The 21,593-nt window shown below is 48.6% G+C and overlaps 1 protein-coding gene across 1 annotated transcript in view; it reads right to left on the reverse strand.

Moving 5' to 3' along the window:
- Nucleotides 1-1,572: 1,572 nt before the first annotated feature.
- Nucleotides 1,573-21,593, reverse strand: part of p3h3 (prolyl 3-hydroxylase 3) — a 37,155-nt gene continuing 17,134 nt past the window's right edge. The window contains exons 7-15 of the mRNA XM_034043248.3: nucleotides 20,706-20,758; nucleotides 18,564-18,634; nucleotides 15,219-15,346; nucleotides 14,932-15,027; nucleotides 14,028-14,178; nucleotides 3,545-3,662; nucleotides 2,656-2,731; nucleotides 2,259-2,399; nucleotides 1,573-1,791 (exon numbers count right to left, since the gene is read on the reverse strand). Coding sequence (XP_033899139.3) covers nucleotides 1,600-1,791; nucleotides 2,259-2,399; nucleotides 2,656-2,731; nucleotides 3,545-3,662; nucleotides 14,028-14,178; nucleotides 14,932-15,027; nucleotides 15,219-15,346; nucleotides 18,564-18,634; nucleotides 20,706-20,758 — 1,026 coding nt within the window. The 3' untranslated portion in view covers nucleotides 1,573-1,599. The remainder of the gene's footprint in view (nucleotides 1,792-2,258; nucleotides 2,400-2,655; nucleotides 2,732-3,544; nucleotides 3,663-14,027; nucleotides 14,179-14,931; nucleotides 15,028-15,218; nucleotides 15,347-18,563; nucleotides 18,635-20,705; nucleotides 20,759-21,593) is intronic.

Below are 21,593 nucleotides of genomic sequence, written 5' to 3' on the forward strand. Positions count from 1 at the left end.
GTGCCAGTGGAAAGTGAGTATTTAAAATGCGGTTGCTAGCAGCATTAAAAATATCTTTTAAGAGTGTAGTAGGAATTGGGTCAAGGGAACAGGTAGTGGTTCTCATCTGCTTAACTATCGTTTCCAATTCCTCGAAGGTAATTGGAGAGAAGTCCTCCAGCTGTCTGTAGAGTTCAGAGCAGTGTACTGGGAGCCTCCTGAGTAGAAGGCGTCAATGTGATTTGGTTTCTAACGGCCACTATTTTATTGTTTAAAAAGTCAGTGCAGCTAAGAGAAGAATCAGACTTAATAGTAGGATTATTTTTGGGCAGATTTATTAACTTGTTTACGGTGTTAAAAATAACCTTAGTATTATTTACATTGGTTTGAATAGAGTTTGAGTAGTATGCTGACCTGGCTAACGACAGAGCCTTCCTGTACTTGGCCTGATATTCCTTCCTCTCTCTCTCTCTCCTCTCTCTGCAATAGGAAGTGGAGCTCTGTCTCTATCGGGCCTGGCTCACAGTGCTCACACAGTCTCCTCTCTCTCTCTCTGCAGTAGGAAGTGGAGCTCTATCTCTATCTGGCCTGGCTCACAGTGCTCACACAGTCTCCTCTCTCTCTCTCTCTGCAGTAGGAAGTGGAGCTCTATCTCTATCGGGCCTGGCTCACAGTGCTCACACAGTCTCCTCTCTCTCTCTCTGCAGTAGGAAGTGGAGCTCTATCTCTATCTGGCCTGGCTCACAGTGCTCACACAGTCTCCCGATAGAGACAGAGCTCCACTTCCTACTGCAGAAAGGAGAGAGAGAGGAGACTGTGTGAGCACTGTGAGCCAGGCCCGATAGAGATAGAGCTCCACTTTCTACTGCACTGCCCCAAATACAAGCTGGTCAGACACATTCATTCCCAAATTCACGAGTTACAGAAGTGACTTCACCCACCTCACAGAAACAGAAAAATTACAAATATTTTTAGGAGAGGTAGGGACAACATCTGGACTAGCTGCAGAATATGCGACTGTCTGCCACAGTCTGAGAGACAAAAACTAACCTGTACTGAAAATATGTCTATACATTGTGTCTGTTTGTTTGTTGTTCGTGTGTTTTCATACACTGTAATTGCTTTGTCAAAACTTGTTTATTCTTATCATGCCTATAAAGCTTATTTACTTGAATTGAATTGAGAGAGGGGAGAGAGAGAGGGAGGGCAATCAAAAATCACATGGAAATGATACAATTACAAAAGTGTAATTTATTACAAATATTTATTTTTTTTATAAAATTCTCAGCATGACATATGCAAGCTGTACAAGAAATACAAACACCATTCTCCCTGTCTTCCCTCATCCTCCCTCTCTCCCCCTCCCTCTACTCCTCCACCCTCTCTCCCCCTCCCTCTACTCCTCCACCCTCTCTCCCCCTTCCTCTACTCCTCCACCCTCTCTCCCCCTCCCTCTACTCCTCCACCCTCTCTCCCCCTCCCTCTACTCCTCCACCCTCTCTCCCCCTTCCTCTACTCCTCCACCCTCTCTCCCCCTCCCTCTACTCCTCCACCCTCTCTCCCCCTCCCTCTACTCCTCCACCCTCTCTCCCCCTCCTCCTCCCTCTCTCCCTCACCCTCTCACAGCTCATCTCTCCACCCTACTCTCTCCCTCCTCCTTTCTCTCGCTCCCTCTCTCAGTCTCCCAGAGCGGGGGGGCTGCGGGATGGGGTCATTGCTCTCTGCCACCCTCTCCTCCTTCCCCTCCTCTCCCACACTTCTTCCATCTTCCTCCAGAATCTCTGTCCAAATTGACTCAGCTTCCTTCCGCTCCTGAAACAAAAAACACACAAGCTACAGGGCGAAGAGAGAGAACCAGCCTGCACTCTCACACTCACACCCACACACTCACTTTCACTCACACCCACTCTCACTCATTCTCACTCACACCCACACTCACACACTCTCTCACACTCACTCAAACTCTAACTCACTCACCCACCCACACACTCTCTCACACCCACACACTCTCTCACTTAAACTCTCACCTCACACCCACTCTCACACTTTCACTCACTCTCTCTCTCTCACACTCACAATCACACTTGCACTCTTACCCTCTCATTCATTCACTTGCTCTCTCACACTCACTTGCACACTCTCACACTTACACTCACTCACTCAATCACCTCACTCTCTCACACTCACTCATACACTCATACTCTCACTCTCACTGTTCCACTCTGTCACTGGCACTCACTCTCACACTCACGCTCTCACACTCATTCACACTCTCACACCTGGTCGGCCTGTGTCTCCTGCAGAGTGAACCACAGAGCGAGAGCGCAGCGCTGCCCCCTGGTGACGGCTCGCACCCCATGAGGATTGTCCGAGCCCGAGGTGAAGCCAAGGAGACGCCCACAGCGAGGAGAGACCTCCGCCTGGGGGAAGAGGGCACAGCTGTGATTTAATAAAGTTCATCAGTAATTACTGTACACATAGGGAGAGTCAGGCAGACAGACAGGCAGGCAGGCAGGCAGACAGAAAACAGACAGACACACAGAGACAGACAGACAGGCAGGCAGACAGACACACAAAGAGACAGACAGACAGAGAGACAGACAGGCAGACAGAGAGACAGACAGACAGACAGACAGACAGAGAGACATATAGACAGACAGACTGACAGATCCTTACTGTGACCGTTTTGCCATCCAGGTCACTGAAGAAGAAATTTCCTCCTTCGAAATCTTCATTAAGATACAGGATCGCACTGGAGAGAGAGAGAAAGAGAGTGAGAGAGACACAGAGTGAGAAGAGACACAGAGAGGAGAGCCACAGAGAGTGAGAGAGCGTGAGAGACACAGAGTAGAAGACAGAGAGAGAGACAGAAAGTGAGAGAGAGCAAGAGAGTGAGAGAGCCACAGAGAGTGAGAGTGAGGAGAGAGAGTGAGAGTGAGGAGACACATAGTGAAAGACAGAGTGAGAGTGAGGAGACACATAGTGAAAGACAGAGTGAGAGTAAGACAGGCACAGAGAGTGAGAGAGACAGAGAGTGAGAGAGAGGAGAGACAGAGAGAGAGAGCGCAAAATAGTGAGAGAGACACAGAGAGTGAGTGTGAGAGAGAGAGAGGGGAGAAAGGCATTTATTTATTTCACTAAAAACAGTCCAACTACTTTTTGTTAAGTCTTTAGATATTCTTCAAATGAAGCAACTTTTCAGAGCCTCACAGATCTGGGGTACCCTTACCGAGGCTCCCTGTGCATGTGGACAGACTGGCAGGCTGGGGAGTGTTGCCTGAGGTCCCTGTGCATGTGGACAGACTGGCATGCTGGGGAGTGTTGCCTGAGGTCCCTGTGCATGTGGACAGACTGGCATGCTGGGGAGTGTTACCTGAAGTCCTTGTGCATGTGGACAGACGGACAGGCTGGGGAGTGTTACCTGAGGTCCCTGTGCATGTGGACAGACGGACAGGCTGGGGAGTGTTACCTGAGGTCCCTGTGCATGTGGACAGACGGACAGGCTGGGGAGTGTTGCCTGAGGTCCATGTGCATGTGGACAGACAGGCATGCTGGAGAGTGTTACCTGAGGTCCCGGTGTATGTAGGCTGGTGGTTCTCTCCAGCACTGCCTGGTCTCGGGTTCAAGGAGGCAGTTATCAGCATGGACTGGGTGAGAGAGATCAACCCTGCCCTCCTGCTCCCCTGAGAGAGAGGGATGAGAGAGAATGAGTGGAAACAATACGCAATAAGAGACCTAGACATCATGGATATCAATGCACTGACAGTCAGACCACAACCTTACATAAGAGAACATAAGAAAGTTTACAAACGAGAGGAGGCCATTCAGCCCATCTTGCTCGTTTGGTTGTTAGTAGCTTATTGATCCCAGAATCTCATCAAGCAGCTTCTTGAAGGATCCCAGGGTGTCAGCTTCAACAACATTACTGGGGAGTTGGTTCCAGACCCTCACAATTCAATATGTAAAAAAGTACTTTCCTGAACAAAAACTACAATCAGACCCAAAAAGATATAAATGTGGCCGTTACAGATCTAAACACCATCTTCAAAACAACTGCAGAAAAATCACTACACAAAGGATCAACAACAAACACTAAGAGAGATGAGAAGAGATGGTTTGACAGAGAATGTGCAAAATGAAGACACACAGTAAGAAAACAGGCCAACCTGAAACACAGAGAGCCCCTCAAGACCTGCGAGACTCCTACCACCACACACTGAGAGAATACAGAGCCACTCTCAGACACAAACACACCCGCTCCCTAACCCTAAACCTGAGAGAATACAGAGCCACTCAGACACAAACACACCCGCTCCCTAACCCTAACCCTAACCACACATTGAGAATACAGAGCCACTCAGACACAAACACACCCGCTCCCTAACCCTAACCACACCTGAGAGAATACAGAGCCACTCAGACACAAACACACCCGCTCCCTAACCCTAACCACACATTGAGAATACAGAGCCACTCAGACACAAACACACCCGCTCCCTAACCCTAACCCTAACCACACACTGAGAATACAGAGCCACTCTCAGACACAAACACACCCGCTCCTTAACCCTAACCCTAACCACACTGAGAATACAGAGCCACTCTCAGACACATGCAACACACACTGATCGACGAGGCCATAGATGACAACTCCTTCTGGCATACCTGGAACAAACTGAAACCCAACAAAAAGACACACCCCACAGCAATCCAAAATGGACACACCTGGACAGAACATTTCCAACACCTATATAAAGGAATGATCTGATCAGATCCTCAGTGAGATGTGGAGACACAGCAGCCCTGATCAGATCCTCAGTGAGATGTGGAGACACAGCGGCCCTGATCAGATCCTCAGTGAGATGAGGAGACACAGCGGCTCTGATCAGATCCTCAGTGAGATGTGGAGACACAGCGGCTCTGATCAGATCCTCAGTGAGATGAGGAGACACAGCAGCCCTGATCAGATCCTCAGTGAGATGTGGAGACACAGCGGCTCTGATCAGATCCTCAGTGAGATGAGGAGACACAGCAGCCCTGATCAGATCCTCAGTGAGATGTGGAGACACAGCGGCCCTGATCAGATCCTCAGTGAGATGCGGAGACACAGCAGCCCTGATCAGATCCTCAGTGAGATGAGGAGACACAGCGGCTCTGATCAGATCCTCAGTGAGATGTGGAGACACAGCAGCCCTGATCAGATCCTCAGTGAGATGCGGAGACACAGCAGCCCTGATCAGATCCTCAGTGAGATGTGGAGACACACCACTCACCTCCGGGCCTCAACAATAGTCCTGACACTGAGCTCAGCAGCCAGAGGGCTCTGAGAAAAGCTGTAGGATCTGCCCCGATAGAGAAATACACCCTCTACTGGAGACAAAATAAACGGCACCTCTACAGAGAATACATCCTAACCTTACCTAAATACCTAAAACCTATCTAAAAAAAAAAAAAAAAACACCTGTTAAAATATAGGATTAGTGACCACCAGTTAGCCATTGAAACAGGCAGGTATAGAGCACAGTGGAAACCTAGGGAAACCAGAATCTGTACCCAGTGCAACAGTGGAGAGATTGAAACTGAGACCCACTTCATCCTCCACTGTGAGAGACACAGCCTGAGACTGGCAGATAGGAAAGAGGGTTTCCTGCTCCAGACCCAAGAGGAGAAACTGCAGGTTTTCTATGGCAGGATGCTATAAATTCTGCAGCTATTATTGCTCCCTCTCTTTCCTGGGAGAAAGGGAGCAATAATTGCTGCAGAATTTGTAGCATCCTGCCATAGAGCCAGAGTCCTTCTGTAAAATGTGCTCAATATAACCGTGTGGTATCTGTTCTAATTTATGCTTGTGTATTGTGTTGTAGCTTTGGCAATACTTGTTCTGCTTGTTCTATGCCAATAAAGCATTTGAAATTGAACGAGAGAGAGAGAGAGAGAGAGACTGACTTAAGGGTCCTTTATTGAAAACATTTTGAAAAAACAAATAAAGTAATTAACAATTCACAATACACCTTTTTTTTTAAGATAAACAAGGTTATATATAAAACAGATCTAAATTATATATATATATATATATATATATTTTTTTTTTTTTTTCTCCCCCCAGTTAGATAAATCTGTATATACATGCACATAAATAAATACATACAGATTATTTCACACAAAAAACTGTAGCTCTCCCTCCTCCCCCAGCACACACAATTCCTCATTCACACACCAACGCTGCTGAAAACTCTGTAAGTCATGGACTAAAGAAAAATAAGCAAAATCAATTTGAATTCTTGTTTTCAACAACAATTTTAACATTAATTCAGCGTTATAAATTCCCGACCCCTGCAGCTTGTTTTTCCTGGTTTTCCAGATTGCTGATTTTCCTTGACCAAACATAAAATTAATTAAAGCACTTTTAAATCGTGTCTTGTGACTGTAAGGAAAATGAAAAATGAATAATTATTTAGTAAAAATCACATTTAAAGAATTTAGCAATTCAGCAATAGCATTAAACAAGGGGTCCAGCCTTCTGCAGTCAGGAAAAAGGTGAAACAGTGTTTCTTCCTCTTCACAAAAAACACAGTCTTTACTAACTGCAGGGTCAATACGGTGGACGTGGCGCCCAGTGGCTATGATGCCATGAAGAATGCGCCACTGTAGATCTCCTGAACACTTAGGCAAATGCGGTTTATATAAAGACCTCCAGGCCGGAGCAGTACTACCTACACAGTCCACATGAGCTCTCCAGCTGCTATCAGGCAGTGTCTTTAGCGCATTCACATGGCACACCTTAACACAGAGTGTGTACAGCTCCTTTTTTCCAGAAGAGTGTGCAGGAAGCTGTTGCAGCCTCTCAATACTGTACAAACCTTCCCCAAGGTTTTCAGGAACAGCAGGGGACACTAAAAAGGAAGGGCAAGCCAACTCTTGCTCATCAGTGCCTCCCAGAGCCTGGTTCAACATCTCTGTAACCCTAGGGGAGAAAGAGTCTCTGAGCTTTTTCAAAAGATTCTCTAGTACTCTGAGTGAGTGAATTCCCAGCTGTTTGGCCAGGCTTTCCACCTCTCTCCACCTCCCAATGCTCACCTGCAGTAAATCTTTTAGTTTTGTAATGCCCCCTTTTGCAAAACTAGAGCACAACGCCCCAGATTGGAAACTATCTGCAGGGAACAAGGAGTTAAAAAATAAAGGCTCCTCTAGCAATGCTCCTACGGTCAAATAATCCTCCAGTCTCTCCACCTTCACCATTCGCCAGGCTTTGAGCATGTTCTTATAGAAATCTGGGAGTTCATTGGTGTCTAGCTGAGATAGATTTATTAAAAACAATTGCCAATCCCAGCCCAGTTCCCTCACTCTGTGCAGGAAAGAGAAGGCGATGTTTCTCCAGCTTAGCTCAGGTAAAAACAGCAAACGCTGCACTGCTTGCAACCGGAAAGTAGCCACACGACTGCGTACATCCACTAACCCTTGACCCCCTTCACTAGGGGGCAGGTACAAGACAGCCTGCTTTAGCTAATGATGGCCACTCCAAAAAAACTCCAATAGCACTCTTTGTATCTCATTTATCAGCCCTGGGGGAGGATCCAGGCACACCAACCTGTGCCATAGCATGGAGGCCACCAGATTGTTGATCACAAGAACTCTCCCCTTGTATGACAGCTGAGGTATCAGCCACCGCCAACGCTGCAGCTTTCCCTTAACCTTTTCTGTTAAATCCTCCCAGTTCTTGGATTCATACTGTCGTTCTCCCAAATAGACTCCCAGAACCTTGATCCCAGTCCTCCCCCAGCGCAAAGGCTGAGGGAGCGTCGGGGGGCCGGCTCCACGCCACTCCCCTGACAGGAATGTGCTGCACTTGCCCCACTTCACCTTGGCTGATGAGGCTTTCTGAAAAATGTCCAAAGTGTTTCTCAGTGCTGACACATCAGCATGACTGGTGATGAAGACATTAACGACATCAGCATAGGCAGACATTTTGACTGGAGGAGCATTACGTGTAAAAGGTACTCAGACCAGCCAGCTTACTCCTAAGATGACAAAGCAGAGGTTCAATAGAGAGGGCATATAGACGTGCTCAAATTTGTTGGTACCCCTCCACAAAAAACGAAGAATGCACAATTTTCTCTGAAATAACTTGAAACTGACAAAAGTAATTGGCATCCACCATTGTTTATTCCATATTTAATAGAAAATCAGACTTTGCTTTTGATTTTTTATTCAACATAATATTGTAAATAAGAAAACAAATGAAAATGGCATGGACAAAAATGATGGGACCGCTAACCTGAGATTTCATTGTGTCCTGCACAGATTCAAGGCACCCTGTGCCAGGCGCAGCAAAGCAGCCCCAAAACATAACCAAGCCTCCTCCATGTTTCACTGTAGGTATGGTGTTCTTTTCTTTGAAAGCTTCATTTTTTCGTCTGTGAACATAGAGCTGATGTGACTTGCCAAAAAGCTCCAGTTTTGACTCATTGTGCAAAGGACATTCTCCCAGAAGGATTGTGGCTTGTCAATATGCATTTTAGCATATTCCAGTCTGGCTTTTTTATGTTTTTCTGTCAAAAGTGTGGAGGACAGCAGTGTGGAGTAGTGGTTAGGGCTCTGGACTCTTGACCGGAGGGTTGTGGGTCCAATCCCCGGTGGGGGACACTGCTGTTGTATCCTTGAGCAAGGTACTTTACCTAGATTGCTCTAGTAAAAACCCAACTGTATAAATGGGTAATTGTATGTAAAAATAATGTGATGTCTTGTAACAATTGTAAGTCGTCCTGGATAAGGGCGTCTGCTAAGAAATGAATAATAATAATAATAATAAAAGTGGAGTCCTCCTGGGTCTTCTTCCATGAAGCCCACTTTCGCTCAAAAAGCGACGGATGGTGCGATCAGAAACTGACGTACCTTCACCTTGGAGTTCAGCTTGTATCTCTTTGGCAGTTATCCTTGGTTCTTTTTCTACCATTCGCACTATCCTTCTGTTCAATCTGGGGTCGATTTTCCTCTTGCGGCCGCGCCCAGGGAGGTTGGCTACAGTTCCATGGACCTTAAACTTCTTAATAATATTTGCAACTGTTGTCACAGGAACATCAAGATGCTTGGATATGGTCTTGTAGCCTTTACCTTTACCATGCTTGTCTATTATTTTCTTTCTGATCTACTCAGACAACTCTCTCCTTTGCTTTCTCTGGTCCATGTTCAGTGTGGTGCACACAATGATACCAAACAGCACAGTGACTACTTTTCTCCATTTAAATAGGCTGAATGACTGATTACAAGATTGGAGACATGTGTGATACTAATTAAAGAAACTAATTAGTTTGAAATATCACTATAATCCAATTCTTTATTATCTGTTCTAAGGGGTACCAACAAATGTGTCCAGGCCATTTTAGAATATCTTTGTAGAATAAGCAATAATTCATCTCTTTTCACAGCTTCTTTGCTTTATTCTATGACATACCAAAGGCATGCAAGTATACATGATAAAATAGCTTTTAATTTCATCACTTTTCAGGAGGAATGAAGCATTATTTCAATGAGCTGTAAGGGTACCAACAAATTTGAGCACGTCTGTATAACCTGCCTGATAGGGAACATCCCTGGCGAATCCCTCTGTACACCGGAAACGGACGGCTCAAGCTATTATTAATTTTCAAAACACTAAAAACATTTTTATATAACAGGGAAATAAAAGAAATGAAATTAGGACCAAAACCAAAAGATTGTAATGTTTTAACAAGATATTTGTGATCCACCCTATCAAATGCTTTTTCTTGATCTAGAGAAATAATCCCCAAATCAAGATTAAAAAGATTACTAGCAGTTAAAAAGTCTCGGATTAGAAAGATATTATCAAATATTGTCCTTCCTGGAATGCAATATGACTGGTCTTTATGAACCACAGTGTGAATACATTCCCTCAGTCTATTGGCCAAGGCTTTTGAAAATATTTTATAATCCGAACATAAAAGTGAGACGGGGCGCCAATTCTTTAGTTCTTTTAGATCTCCTTTTTTTGGCAACAGTGTAATCACAGCCTGACGACAGCTCAAAGGCAGCTCTCCTTCTCTAATGCACTCTTGTAAAACCCGGAAAAGGTCTTCCCCAATCACTGGCCAGAGCTTTTTATAAAACTCTGCCTGAAGGCCATCAATCCCAGGGGCTTTTCCTGGTGACACCTGAGTGAATGCCTCCGTCAGCTCCTGCATTGTCAAACAGGCTTCTAGGGGGCGCTGTTGTTCTTGAGACAAGCTGGGCAGGTCCTGGTGCAGTAAAGCAATTTGCTCCTCATCACAGGGCTCGGCACTAAACAGCTGGGTGTAGAAATACACAGCTGCTCTATTAATATCTTCTTTACTGTGCACCTCCTTCCCGCAGGGCAGACGCACACAAAACAGCTGCTTACTCTCCACCACCTTCTTCTCTAAATTGAAAAAGAATTTGGTGGGTGCGTCCATGTCCTTTAGCTGCGTGAAACGAGAGCAGATGAGGGACCCCTTCACTCTTTCCTCCAGTAGGCTGCTCAGAGTTTCTCTTTTCTCTCTCAGAGACTGGTTGATGTTTTCATCACTATCGAGAGTAATTTTTGTTGCTATTCTCAATATCTCTCTCTCAAGCTCTTCAACTGTCTGGTTCAAAACCCTGGTTGTATTTAAAGTATACTGCTGACAGAAAATTTTAATTTGTATTTTTCCAATGTCCCACCACTGTCGTATACTACTATATTTCATACTCTGCTGCCTCCAGGAGACCCAAAATGCTTTAAAAAGATCTAAGAACTGTTTGTCTTCCAATAATTTAGTATTAAAATGCCAGTATGACTTTGAGGGAGCAGCAGAAGGCAGGCAAATGGTAAGTAACACACAGTGGTGATCAGACAACATAGTGGGAATGATACTGCTCTTAAAAATCTGATTAAGATTTTGTTTAGTGCAGTGCAATCTATCTAGTCGCGCTTTTGATATCTGATTATTATTATTGATTTTAACCCAAGTGTACTGCTTTACTCTGGGATATAAATTCCTCCAGACATCAACCAGGCTTTGAACTTTTAAAACAGCAGACAGTTCTTTTGAGGACTGGGGATGTGGCTCATCATGATTCCTGTCCATAATAAAATGTTCTGTACAATTAAAATCACCCCCCACTAAAATCATATGTGCAGGATTACAATTAGATAAAACCTGATTTAATTTTTTAAAAAATAAAACTTTTTCCCTGCCCTCATTTGGTGCATATAGATTGATAAAAAGAATCTCAGTGCCTTTGTCGGACTGGGTCCGACATTGCAATTATTCCTCACAGGTCCTTTGTCGGACTGGGTCCGACATCATTATAGCAATGCAAAAAACGGGTTTCTAGTCGGTTTTTCTCCGGAAAAAGCCGAGAAAACCATTCAATTGCCGAGTGATCCGGAGATGATCGATCGGTATGTACGACTATTATTATTATTATTTATTTCTTACATAGGTGAACGCTATAGCAAACAAAAGGGTGGGGCGGGGCTGGAGATGCCTAGTGAGTGCTTTGTTGATATGCAGGGCCATTTAAACCTGTTTGACTGTGAAAAAAAATACTTTTAAACAGCGCATCTAAAATGAACTGCGCGTGTGAAAATTAATTAGACCTGACGTGCCTGACGCGCGATTAATAAATGGACCGCAAAGGGTTAAAAACCGTTTCTATTTTTAAAAGGCGCCCTTGGATTTCCTCACTAACTGATAAAATATCTATTTGCAGCCCTGGGGAGAACAGCACAGCTACTCCAGCACTGACATTAGAACCGTGACTTAAGACGCCCCGCCCCTTCCATTCGCTCAGCCACTCACTCTCATTCATACTGTCTGTATGCGTTTCCTGTAAAAACATCACATTCACTCTCGTCTGTGTGATAAAATGAAATAAATGTGCTCTTTTATTGACACTCCTACAACCATTTACATTAAAAGTAGCTATTTGAATTTGTTCCATAGGAAACAAAGAAATCAAAAACAAAAACAACTAAAAACTATATTAAAATGTCTTATTAAATAATCCATTAATATGTCTTCGGTTTGTTATCATTCAACAACTTTCTTGCAGAGGCTATTACTTTTTTTAAACGATACCGTTTCTTTTGGTCTAGCTCCTCTAACGTAGCTTTTCTCATTGCTATTTTTGCAGAGTAGATAAACAGCTGGATATTAGGAAAGAACTGTGTTAAATCAGTTCCCCTTTTCTCTTTGATTTTATCTAAAAACGCTGATATTGTATCAACTGGATACATTTTACTCTTACCAGACGGGTTGGGCAGAGCCTCATCGAGCAGCACCGAGGAGTCAGAGAGCTCTCCTCCATCATCCATCTCTGATATCACCGACTCCTCTTCGGATTCTTCAGCGTCATCCACAGCTACTGTATCCAGCAACAGGTCCTCTGATCTGGAGGCTGTCTCAGCGCTGGACTGAACTGCAGCGCCGCTGTTACCCTTCTTCCCTGAACGCTGGGTTATCGCAGGTTTACACTGAGATCCAGCTTTACCTTGATCTCCTGTCCCAGAGCTCTGAGCTGCAGCAGCACCGCTGCCCTGAGAGAGCGTCTCAGAGTCCCAGACAGACTGCCCTTCTTCAGCTACCTTTCCTGGGGTAGCCACACGTCTTTTCCTCTTTTTTACAACAAGTTGAATATCTGTGTCCTCTAGGGTATTCACTGTTCCAGCTCCTGTTTCTTTATTGTTTTCTTTAACCTCTGCACCGATCCCCCGCTTCAGTCGAGGCGCTGGCTCGGGTGTCACTGTCTGCGCTGGCGGCTGCGTTTGCTGCTCAGCCCCCGGTGCTGTCTCAGAGACTCCGTCCTCCCCACTTGCTGGCTATCTTGCCTTATTATGCTCAGTATCATTATTTTTTGAGGGCAAGCCCTTCTAAGGTGTCCTTGTCCTCCACAATGAAAACATTTCATTGATTCTGTGCTGGCAAATATAACATAATTACTACGGTCAATATTGAAAGTCCACGCAACTTCAATAGACGAGTTGGGGTCATTCAATAATACAAAAACTTGTCTCCTAAAAGACATGACATGCTTAACATCTGGGTTTTTACACCTGAGTAAAATAGGTTTAATTGGGGACATTATTTTTCCGTATCTTAGTAGCTCATTAATAATCAACTCATCTTTAATGAAAGGTGGGACATTTGAAAGGATAACTTTAGTGACAGGGGAAGCTAAAGGTAAAACGCTGACAAAACTTTCTTTGATATACAAACCTTCTTCAACAATCCTGTTCACTAACAGTTCACTACTAAGAAAAACAACGATGGCTTTATTCATTCTTGCAGCAGAGTTTCTTTTTCCATACCCTATTTTTTCCCCGACAGCTAACAAACACTCCTCCACTGTTACTGAACTGTCTGGAATACATTTAAATCCGTGCCTGCGGGTCAGCGACCCAAAACCTCCCGATTTGGAACCCATGGCGGCTCCAAATCAGGAGAAAAAACTCAAATTAAATAATACAAATAAATAAATAAAACTAAACGTGTACAAAATGAATATAACTTCAGTAAAAGTTTTAGTCGCGCACAGTACACACCACTCACTCTACACAAGCCCCTCCCACGATCCCACAATCCTCAGAGAGAGAGAGAGAGAGAGATCAACCCTGACCACCTGCTCCCGAGAGAATGAGACAAACAAACACACACACACACACACACACAGACAGACAGACAGACACACACACGCACAGACAGACACACACACGCACAGACAGACACACAGACAGACACACAGACACACACAGACACACACAGAAGCACAGACAGACACACACAGACAGACAGACAGACACACACACAGACAGACACAGGCAGACAGACACACAGACAGGCAGGCAGGCAGACAGACACACACAGAGACACACACGCACAGACAGACAGACAGCCAGACACACACAGACAGGCAGGCAGGCAGACAGACACACACAGATACACACACGCACAGACAGACAGACAGCCAGATAGACAGACAGGCAGGCAGACAGACAGACACACAGACGGACGGACAGGCTCGGCTCTCACCTGGCACGGCCGCTCTGCACACCAGGTGAGTGAAGGAGAAGTACAGGGGGGAGGGGCTGTTGAAATATGATTGGAGGAGGAGCCGAGCACGTTCACCAGCATCAAAGAACAAGCGGGCGTCTAACTGGCTGACAAAGCCCTCCTGAGACAGCTGGAACACAAACAGGAAGTAGGAAGATGAACATGAATCAGGGGTCACACCGAACTAGAACACTGAATGGAGAGAGATGGGGAGAGCGAGAGGGAGAGAGGGGAGTGAGAGAGGGGAGAGAGAGGGAGAGCGAGAGGGAGGGGGAGTGAGAGAGGTAGTTAGAGGGAGACTGGAGTGAGAGACAGCGAGAGAGGAGTGAGAGAGAGCAAGAGAGGAGTGAGAGGGAGAAAGGGAGTGAGAGGGGGAGAGAAAGGAGGGGGAGTGAGGAGTGAGAGATGGGGAGCGAGAGGGAGAGAGGGGAGTGAGAGGGGGAGCAAGAGGGAAAGAGGTGAGAGAGGGGGAGAGGGGAGTGAGAGGGGTGAGCGAGAGGGAGTGAGAGGGGGGAGCGAGAAGGAGAGAGAGGAGTGAGAGAGGGGGAGCGAGAGGGAGAGGGGAGTGAGAGGGGGAGCAAGAAGGAGAGAGGGGAGTGAGAGACAGGGAGAGAGGAGTGAGAGGGGGAGAGGGGAGTGAGAGGGAGCGAGAGGGGCGAGCAAGAGGGAGTGAGAGGGGGGAGCGAGAGACAGGGAGAGAGGAGTGAGAGAGAGGGGGAGAGGAGTGGGAGGGGGGAGCGAGAGGGAATGAGAGAGAGGAGTGAGAGGGGGAGCGAGAGAGAGGGGAGTGATCCCGTGGTGTAAATAAGAGGTAATCCCGGCTGGACTTGCTGGTGAAGAGCACTGTGGGAGCTGTATTCTTTATATTCTCTCTCACTCTTACCCTGAGCGCTCTCAACACGGTCAGACCATCAAATTTCTCGTGCGGGGTATGGGGAGACCGTCGCCCCCGGTAGCCGTCACCTGACGCTGCTGCGGCCTATCAGAGGAGAAAGGGGGTGGGGTCAGAAAACAGGAAATATTGTGTCTCACATTACAACTTTATGTAGACACCACGTAGTTCTGTACAGGGTTTTATATTGGGTTATATAGTGTGGTCTGTGATTGGCTCCCCTGTCCCTGCACTGTTTTTGGCTCCTCAGTCCCTGTGCTGTGATTGGCTGGTCTCACCTTGGCCAGCCTCAGGATGGCACCGCACTCTTCTGGGTTCAAAACCCCATCCAGAACCGAGCGGAGGGACCCATTCAGAGAGAGAGAGTCCTGAGAGACTGAAACACCAGGGAGAGGGAGAGCGCCACCTACAGGAGACAGTGAGAGAGAGAGAGAGAGACTTTTTGACTTTAAAGGTCCTTAATTAAAATATTTGGTTAATCCATAAAACCTTTAATAAATAAAAAAGCTCCCTCTGTAAAAAGACTTCACCAATACAACATGATAGACTAATACAATACTGCACCCTCCTGTAAAAACAAACTTCACTGCATACAACATGTCCCTCCTGACTCACAGCACACACAGCCTGGTCAGTAACCTGGAAGATTCTAAAATACCCACAATCCATGTGATCCGGCTGACCAGTACTCTGAACTGCAGCACAACATCCACCCCGGCTCCAGAGAAATTGCTTTAAAACACTCGGGTAAAGCGATGGGAGATCTGCCTTGCCCAACCTTTTACTTTCAATTAAAAACAGGTGCTTCCCAATCCCCAGATCCCTGACTCTGCTGAGGAGGAAGCAGGCCAGCCTCCTCCCCAGCGTCCAGGAGCCTCTGCACCTCCTGCAGTCTGAAGGCTGCCACCCTGCTTCATCAGTGGAGAGGTACAGAACTGCAGGCTCAGCCAGTGTCTTCCGCTCCAGAAGTCGTCCAGCTGCACCCTCTGGATCTCCTCCACTATGGGGGCACACCAGCCTGTGCCACAGCATGGAGGCTCCCAGGTTATTCAAGGATGGCTGAGCCAGCAGTCCCCACCCTCTCATTCGGCTGAGCCAGCAGTCCCCACCCTCTCATTCTGTCCACCAGATCCTCCCAGTTATTCTGCATGTATTTTTCGATTCCAAAGAACACCCCCAGCATTTTAATACCTGTCCTGTCCCATCTCAGTGCCTCGGGCAAGACAGGGGGATGCCCTCATGCCAACTGCCCGACAAGAAGGTGCCGCACTTTGCCCAGTTGATGTCTGCAGAAGACGCTCTCTGAAATGTGCTCAGACTCTGCTGTAGCGCCTGGATGTCTCTGTCACTGCACACAAACACATTTACATCATCTGCACAGGGAGACACCTTCACTGTGACAGGGGAGGTGAGGAGGGCACTGCCCAGCCAGCCAGCCAGAGACACCTTCACTGTGACAGGGGAGGTGAGGAGGGCACTGCCCAGCCAGCCACAGACACCTTCACTGTGACAGGGGAGGTGAGGAGGGCACTGCCCAGCCAGCCAGCCAGAGACACCTTCACTGTGACAGGGGAGGTGAGGAGGGCACTGCCCAGCCAGCCAGCCAGAGACACCTTCACTGTGACAGGGGAGGTGAGGAGGGCACTGCCCAAGCCAGCCAGACACCTTCACTGTGACAGGGGAGGTGAGGAGGGCACTGCCCAAGCCAGCCAGACACCTTCACTGTGACAGGGGAGGTGAGGAGGGCACTGCCCAAGCCAGCCAGACACCTTCACTGTGACAGGGGAGGTGAGGAGGGCACTGCCCAGCCAGCCAGAGACACCTTCACTGTGACAGGGGAGGTGAGGAGGGCACTACACAGCCCGATCTCCCTGTCAGGATCACACCCCCTCCACTCCACCTCAATCTCCCTGTCAGGATCACACCCCCTACACTCCTCCTCAATCTCCCTGTCAGGATCACACCCCCTCCACTCCGCCTCAATCTCCCTGTCAGGATCACACCCCCTCCACTCCACCTCAATCTCCCTGTCAGGATCACACCCCCTCCACTCCACCTCAATCTCCCTGTCAGGATCACACCCCCTACACTCCTCCTCAATCTCCCTGTCAGGATCACACCCCCTCCACTCCGCCTCAATCTCCCTGTCAGGATCACACCCCCTCCACTCCACCTCAATCTCCCTGTCAGGATCACACCCCCTCCACTCCGCCTCAATCTCCCTGTCAGGATCACACCCCCTCCACTCCGCCTCAATCTCCCTGTCAGGATCACACCCCCTCCACTCCGCCTCAATCTCCCTGTCAGGATCACACCCCCTCCACTCCGCCTCAATCTCCCTGTCAGGATCACACCCCCTCCACTCAGCCTCAATCTCCCTGTCAGGATCACACCCCCTCCACTCCGCCTCAATCTCCCTGTCAGGATCACACCCCCTCCACTCCGCCTCAATCTCCCTGTCAGAATGCGTTTCTTGTAAAAACGCACTTCTCCAAGGCGGATAAAAAATTATGTAAACCGACAAATTCTTCTAAAGTTGCTTTTCTTGTTACGGTATGTGTAGAGTGGAGCTTGAAACAAACGCTTTCAATTTCGATCGCTGTCTCCCGTTTGTTTCTTCCAAGAACTGCTTGATTTGTTCAAGGGAATACATAGGGTTGACTATCGGGGATATCAGAGATGAGCGAGGGGTCGGAGGAGCTCCCCTTCCATCTCCTCTGCTTACAGAGATGAGCGAGGGGTCAGAGAGCTCCCCTTCCATCTCCTCTGCTTACAGAGATGAGCGAGGGGTCAGAGGAGCTCCCCTTCCATCTCCTCTGCTTACAGAGATGAGCGAGGGGTCAGAGGAGCTCCCCTTCCATCTCCTCTGCTTAGAGAGATGAGCGAGGGGTCGGAGGAGCTCCCCTCTTTGTGACAGGCTGTCGCTGGTCTCTTTGTGACAGGCTGTCGCTGGTCTCTTTGTGACAGGCTGTCGCTGGTCTCTTTGTGACAGGCTGTCGCTGGTCTCTTTGTGACAGGCTGTCGCTGGTCTCTTTGTGACAGGCTGTCGCTGGTCTCTTTGTGACAGGCTGTCGCTTCTCTTTGTGACAGGCTGTCGCTGCTCTTTGTGACAGGCTGTGGCTGGTCTCCGCAGCTGAAGCACCACATTGTGTCTTAGCTGGCGAACACCAGGTGCCCTCGACAGTGAAGCTCCAGGTGACATCAATCACTTGACCTGGGTTGTGAAGCAGCAAGAACGTCTGTCTTAACACTGTCATGCTTGCAGTCCAGAGGAATGCTTCAATGGGAGACACTATTTTACCACACGGCAAGCTCTTTCTCCAGCGTCTCATTTTTGATATTATTTTTGTTACAAGGGTTACTAGGGGGACATCTGAACAAATTCACCTTTTATTGAAAACCATTCCATGACAGGGTCTACAAACACTAAACGTCAGACAACAACCAAAATATTAAAGAAACAAGCTAAACGATTAACAAATAAACACAAAACAAGAAAAAATGGAGCGCAAAAATCCTGCTCTGTGCAGCACTACCTCCCTGCAAGCTCCTCCCACGAGACCACAATCCTCAGAGACACAGACACACACACTGACACACACACTGACACACACACAGATTACCTTCAATGAAGTCAGCCTGATCCCCCTTGTTCTCTTCTCCTTTCTCGCTTCTTCGCTTATCCTTCTCAGATCTACAAAAAATAGAAGAAAGAAAATCGGTGCTCCCAACAATCTCCAAACATGACCCCCCCCCCGTGCTCCCATTCTACCAACAACAGCCTCACCTCACTGCAGAGGCCCTATAGTACTACCCCCCTCAGTGTAATACACCCCCTCTCACCCCCCTCAGTGTAATACACCCCCTCTCACCCCCCTCAGTGTAATACACCCCCTCACACCCCCCTCAGTGTAATACACCCCCTTACACCCCCCCACTGTAATACACCCCCTCAGTGTAATACACCCCCTCTCACCCCCCCACTGTAATACACCCCCTCAGTTTAATACACCCCCCTCACTGTAATACACCCCCTCACACCCCCTCAGTGTAATACACCCCCCACACCCCCCTCACTGTAATACACCCACAAAGTGTAATACACCCCCTCACTGTAATACAGCCCCCCACACCCCCCTCACTGTAATACACCCCCAAAGTGTAATACACCCCCCACACCCCCCTCACTGTAATACACCCCCTCAGTGTAATACACCCCCTCTCACCCCCCCACTGTAATACACCCCCTCAGTGTAATACACCCCCTCAGTGTAATACACCCCCTCACACCCCCCTCACTGTAATACACCCCCTCAGTTTAATACACCCCCCACACCCCCCTCAGTGTAATACACCCCCTCACTGTAATACACCCCCTCACACCCCCCCCACTGTAATACACCCCCCCACACCCCCTCAGTGTAATACACCCCCTCACACCCCCCTCAGCGTAATACACCCCCCACACTGTAATACACCCCCTCACACCCCCTCAGTGTAATACACCCTCCACACCCCCCTCAGTGTAATACACCCCCTCAGTGTAATACACCCCCTCACACCCCCCTCACTGTAATACACCCCCAAAGTGTAATACACCCTCCACACACCCCTCACTGTAATACACCCCCTCACTGTAATACACCCCCTCACTGTAATACACCCCCTCTCACCCCCCCACTGTAATACACCCCCTCAGTGTAATACACCCCTCTCACCCCCCCACTGTAATACACCCCCCACACCCCCTCACTGTAATACACCCCCTCTCACCCCCCCACTGTAATACACCCCCTCAGTGTAATACACCCCCTCACACCCCCCTCACTGTAATACACCCCCTCAGTTTAATACACCCCCCACACCCCCTCACTGTAATACACCCCCTCACTGTAATACACCCCCTCACACCCCCCCCACTGTAATACACCCCCCCCACACCCCCTCAGTGTAATACACCCCCTCACACCCCCGTCAGTGTAATACACCCCCTCACACCCCCCTCAGTGTAATACACCCCCCACACCCCCTCACTGTAATACACCCCCTCACACCCCCTCAGTGTAATACACCCCCTCAGTGTAATACACCCCCTCACACCCCCCTCACTGTAATACACCCCCAAAGTGTAATACACCCCCCACACCCCTCACTGTAATACACCCCCTCACACCCCCCCCCACTGTAATACACCCCCTCAGTTTAATACACCCCCCACACCCCCTCACTGTAATACACCCCCTCACACCCCCGTCAGTGTAATACACCCCCCACACCCCCATCACTGTAATACACCCCCAAAGTGTAATACACCCTCCACACACCCTTCAGTGTAATACACCCCCTCAGTGTAATACACCCCACCACACACCCTCACTGTAATACACCCCCTCAGTGTAATACACCCCACCACACCCCCTCACTGTAATACACCCCCTCACACCCCCCTCACTGTAATACAGCCCCCCACACCCCCCTCACTGTAATACACCCCCTCAGTGTAATACACCCCACCACACCCCCTCACTGTAATACACCCCCTCACACCCCCCTCACTGTAATACAGCCCCCACACCCCCCTCAGTGTAATACACCCCCTCAGTGTAATACACCCCACCACACCCCCTCACTGTAATACACCGCCTCAGTGTAATACACCCCACCACACCCCCTCACTGTAATACACCCCCTCACACCCCCCTCACTGTAATACAGCCCCCCACACCCCCCTCAGTGTATTATTTATTGGGATCTCTGTCGCTCACCTCCACTCTTCCAATATTGATTCTGGGATGACAGATTCCGGGGTCCACAAATCCTGAAATAAACAAAACAATCAATTACTCTGTCCCTCACCCTGGTCCTTCACTCTGTCCCTCACTCTTGTCACTCACCCTGCCCCTCACTCTTGTCCCTTACCCTGCCCCTCACTCTTTCCCTCGCTCTTGTCCCTTACCCTGTCCCTCACTCTTGTCCTTCAAACTGTACCTCACCCTGTCTCCCACCGTCCCTCAATCTTGTCCCTCATCCTGTCCCTCCTCTTGAGCTTCACCCTGTCCCTCACTTTTGTCCTTCACCCTGTCTCTCACTCTTGTCCTTCACCATGTCCCTCACCCTGTCCCTCACCCTTGTCCCCCACCCTTGTCCCCCACCATGCCCCTCACTCTTGTCCTTCACCCTGTCCCTCACCCTTGTCCCCCACCCTGCCCCTCACTCTTGTCCTTCACCCTGTCCCCCACCCTGCCCCTCACTCTTGTCCTTCACCCTGTCCCCCACCCTGTCTCTCTCTTGTCCTTCACCATGTCCCTCACTCTTGTCCTTCACCCTGTCCCTCACCCTTGTCCCTCACCCTGCCCCTCACTCTTGTCTCTCACCCTGTCCCTCACCCTTGTCCCCACCCTGCCCCTCACCCTTGTCCCTCACCCTGCCCCTCACCTTGTCCCTCACCCTTGTCCCCCACCGTGCCCCTCACTCTTGTCTCTCTCTTGTCCCCCACCCTGCCCCTCACTCTTGCCCCTCACTCTTGTCCCCCACCCTGCCCCTCACTCTTGTCCCCCACCCTGCCCCTCACCCTTGTCCCTCACTCTTGTCCCCCACCCTGCCCCACACCCTTGTCCCTCACTCTTGTCCCCCACCCTGCCCCTCACTCTTGT

This window comes from Acipenser ruthenus, chromosome 20 (genome assembly GCF_902713425.1).
Source record: "Acipenser ruthenus chromosome 20, fAciRut3.2 maternal haplotype, whole genome shotgun sequence".
Classification (NCBI taxonomy): domain Eukaryota; kingdom Metazoa; phylum Chordata; class Actinopteri; order Acipenseriformes; family Acipenseridae; genus Acipenser; species Acipenser ruthenus.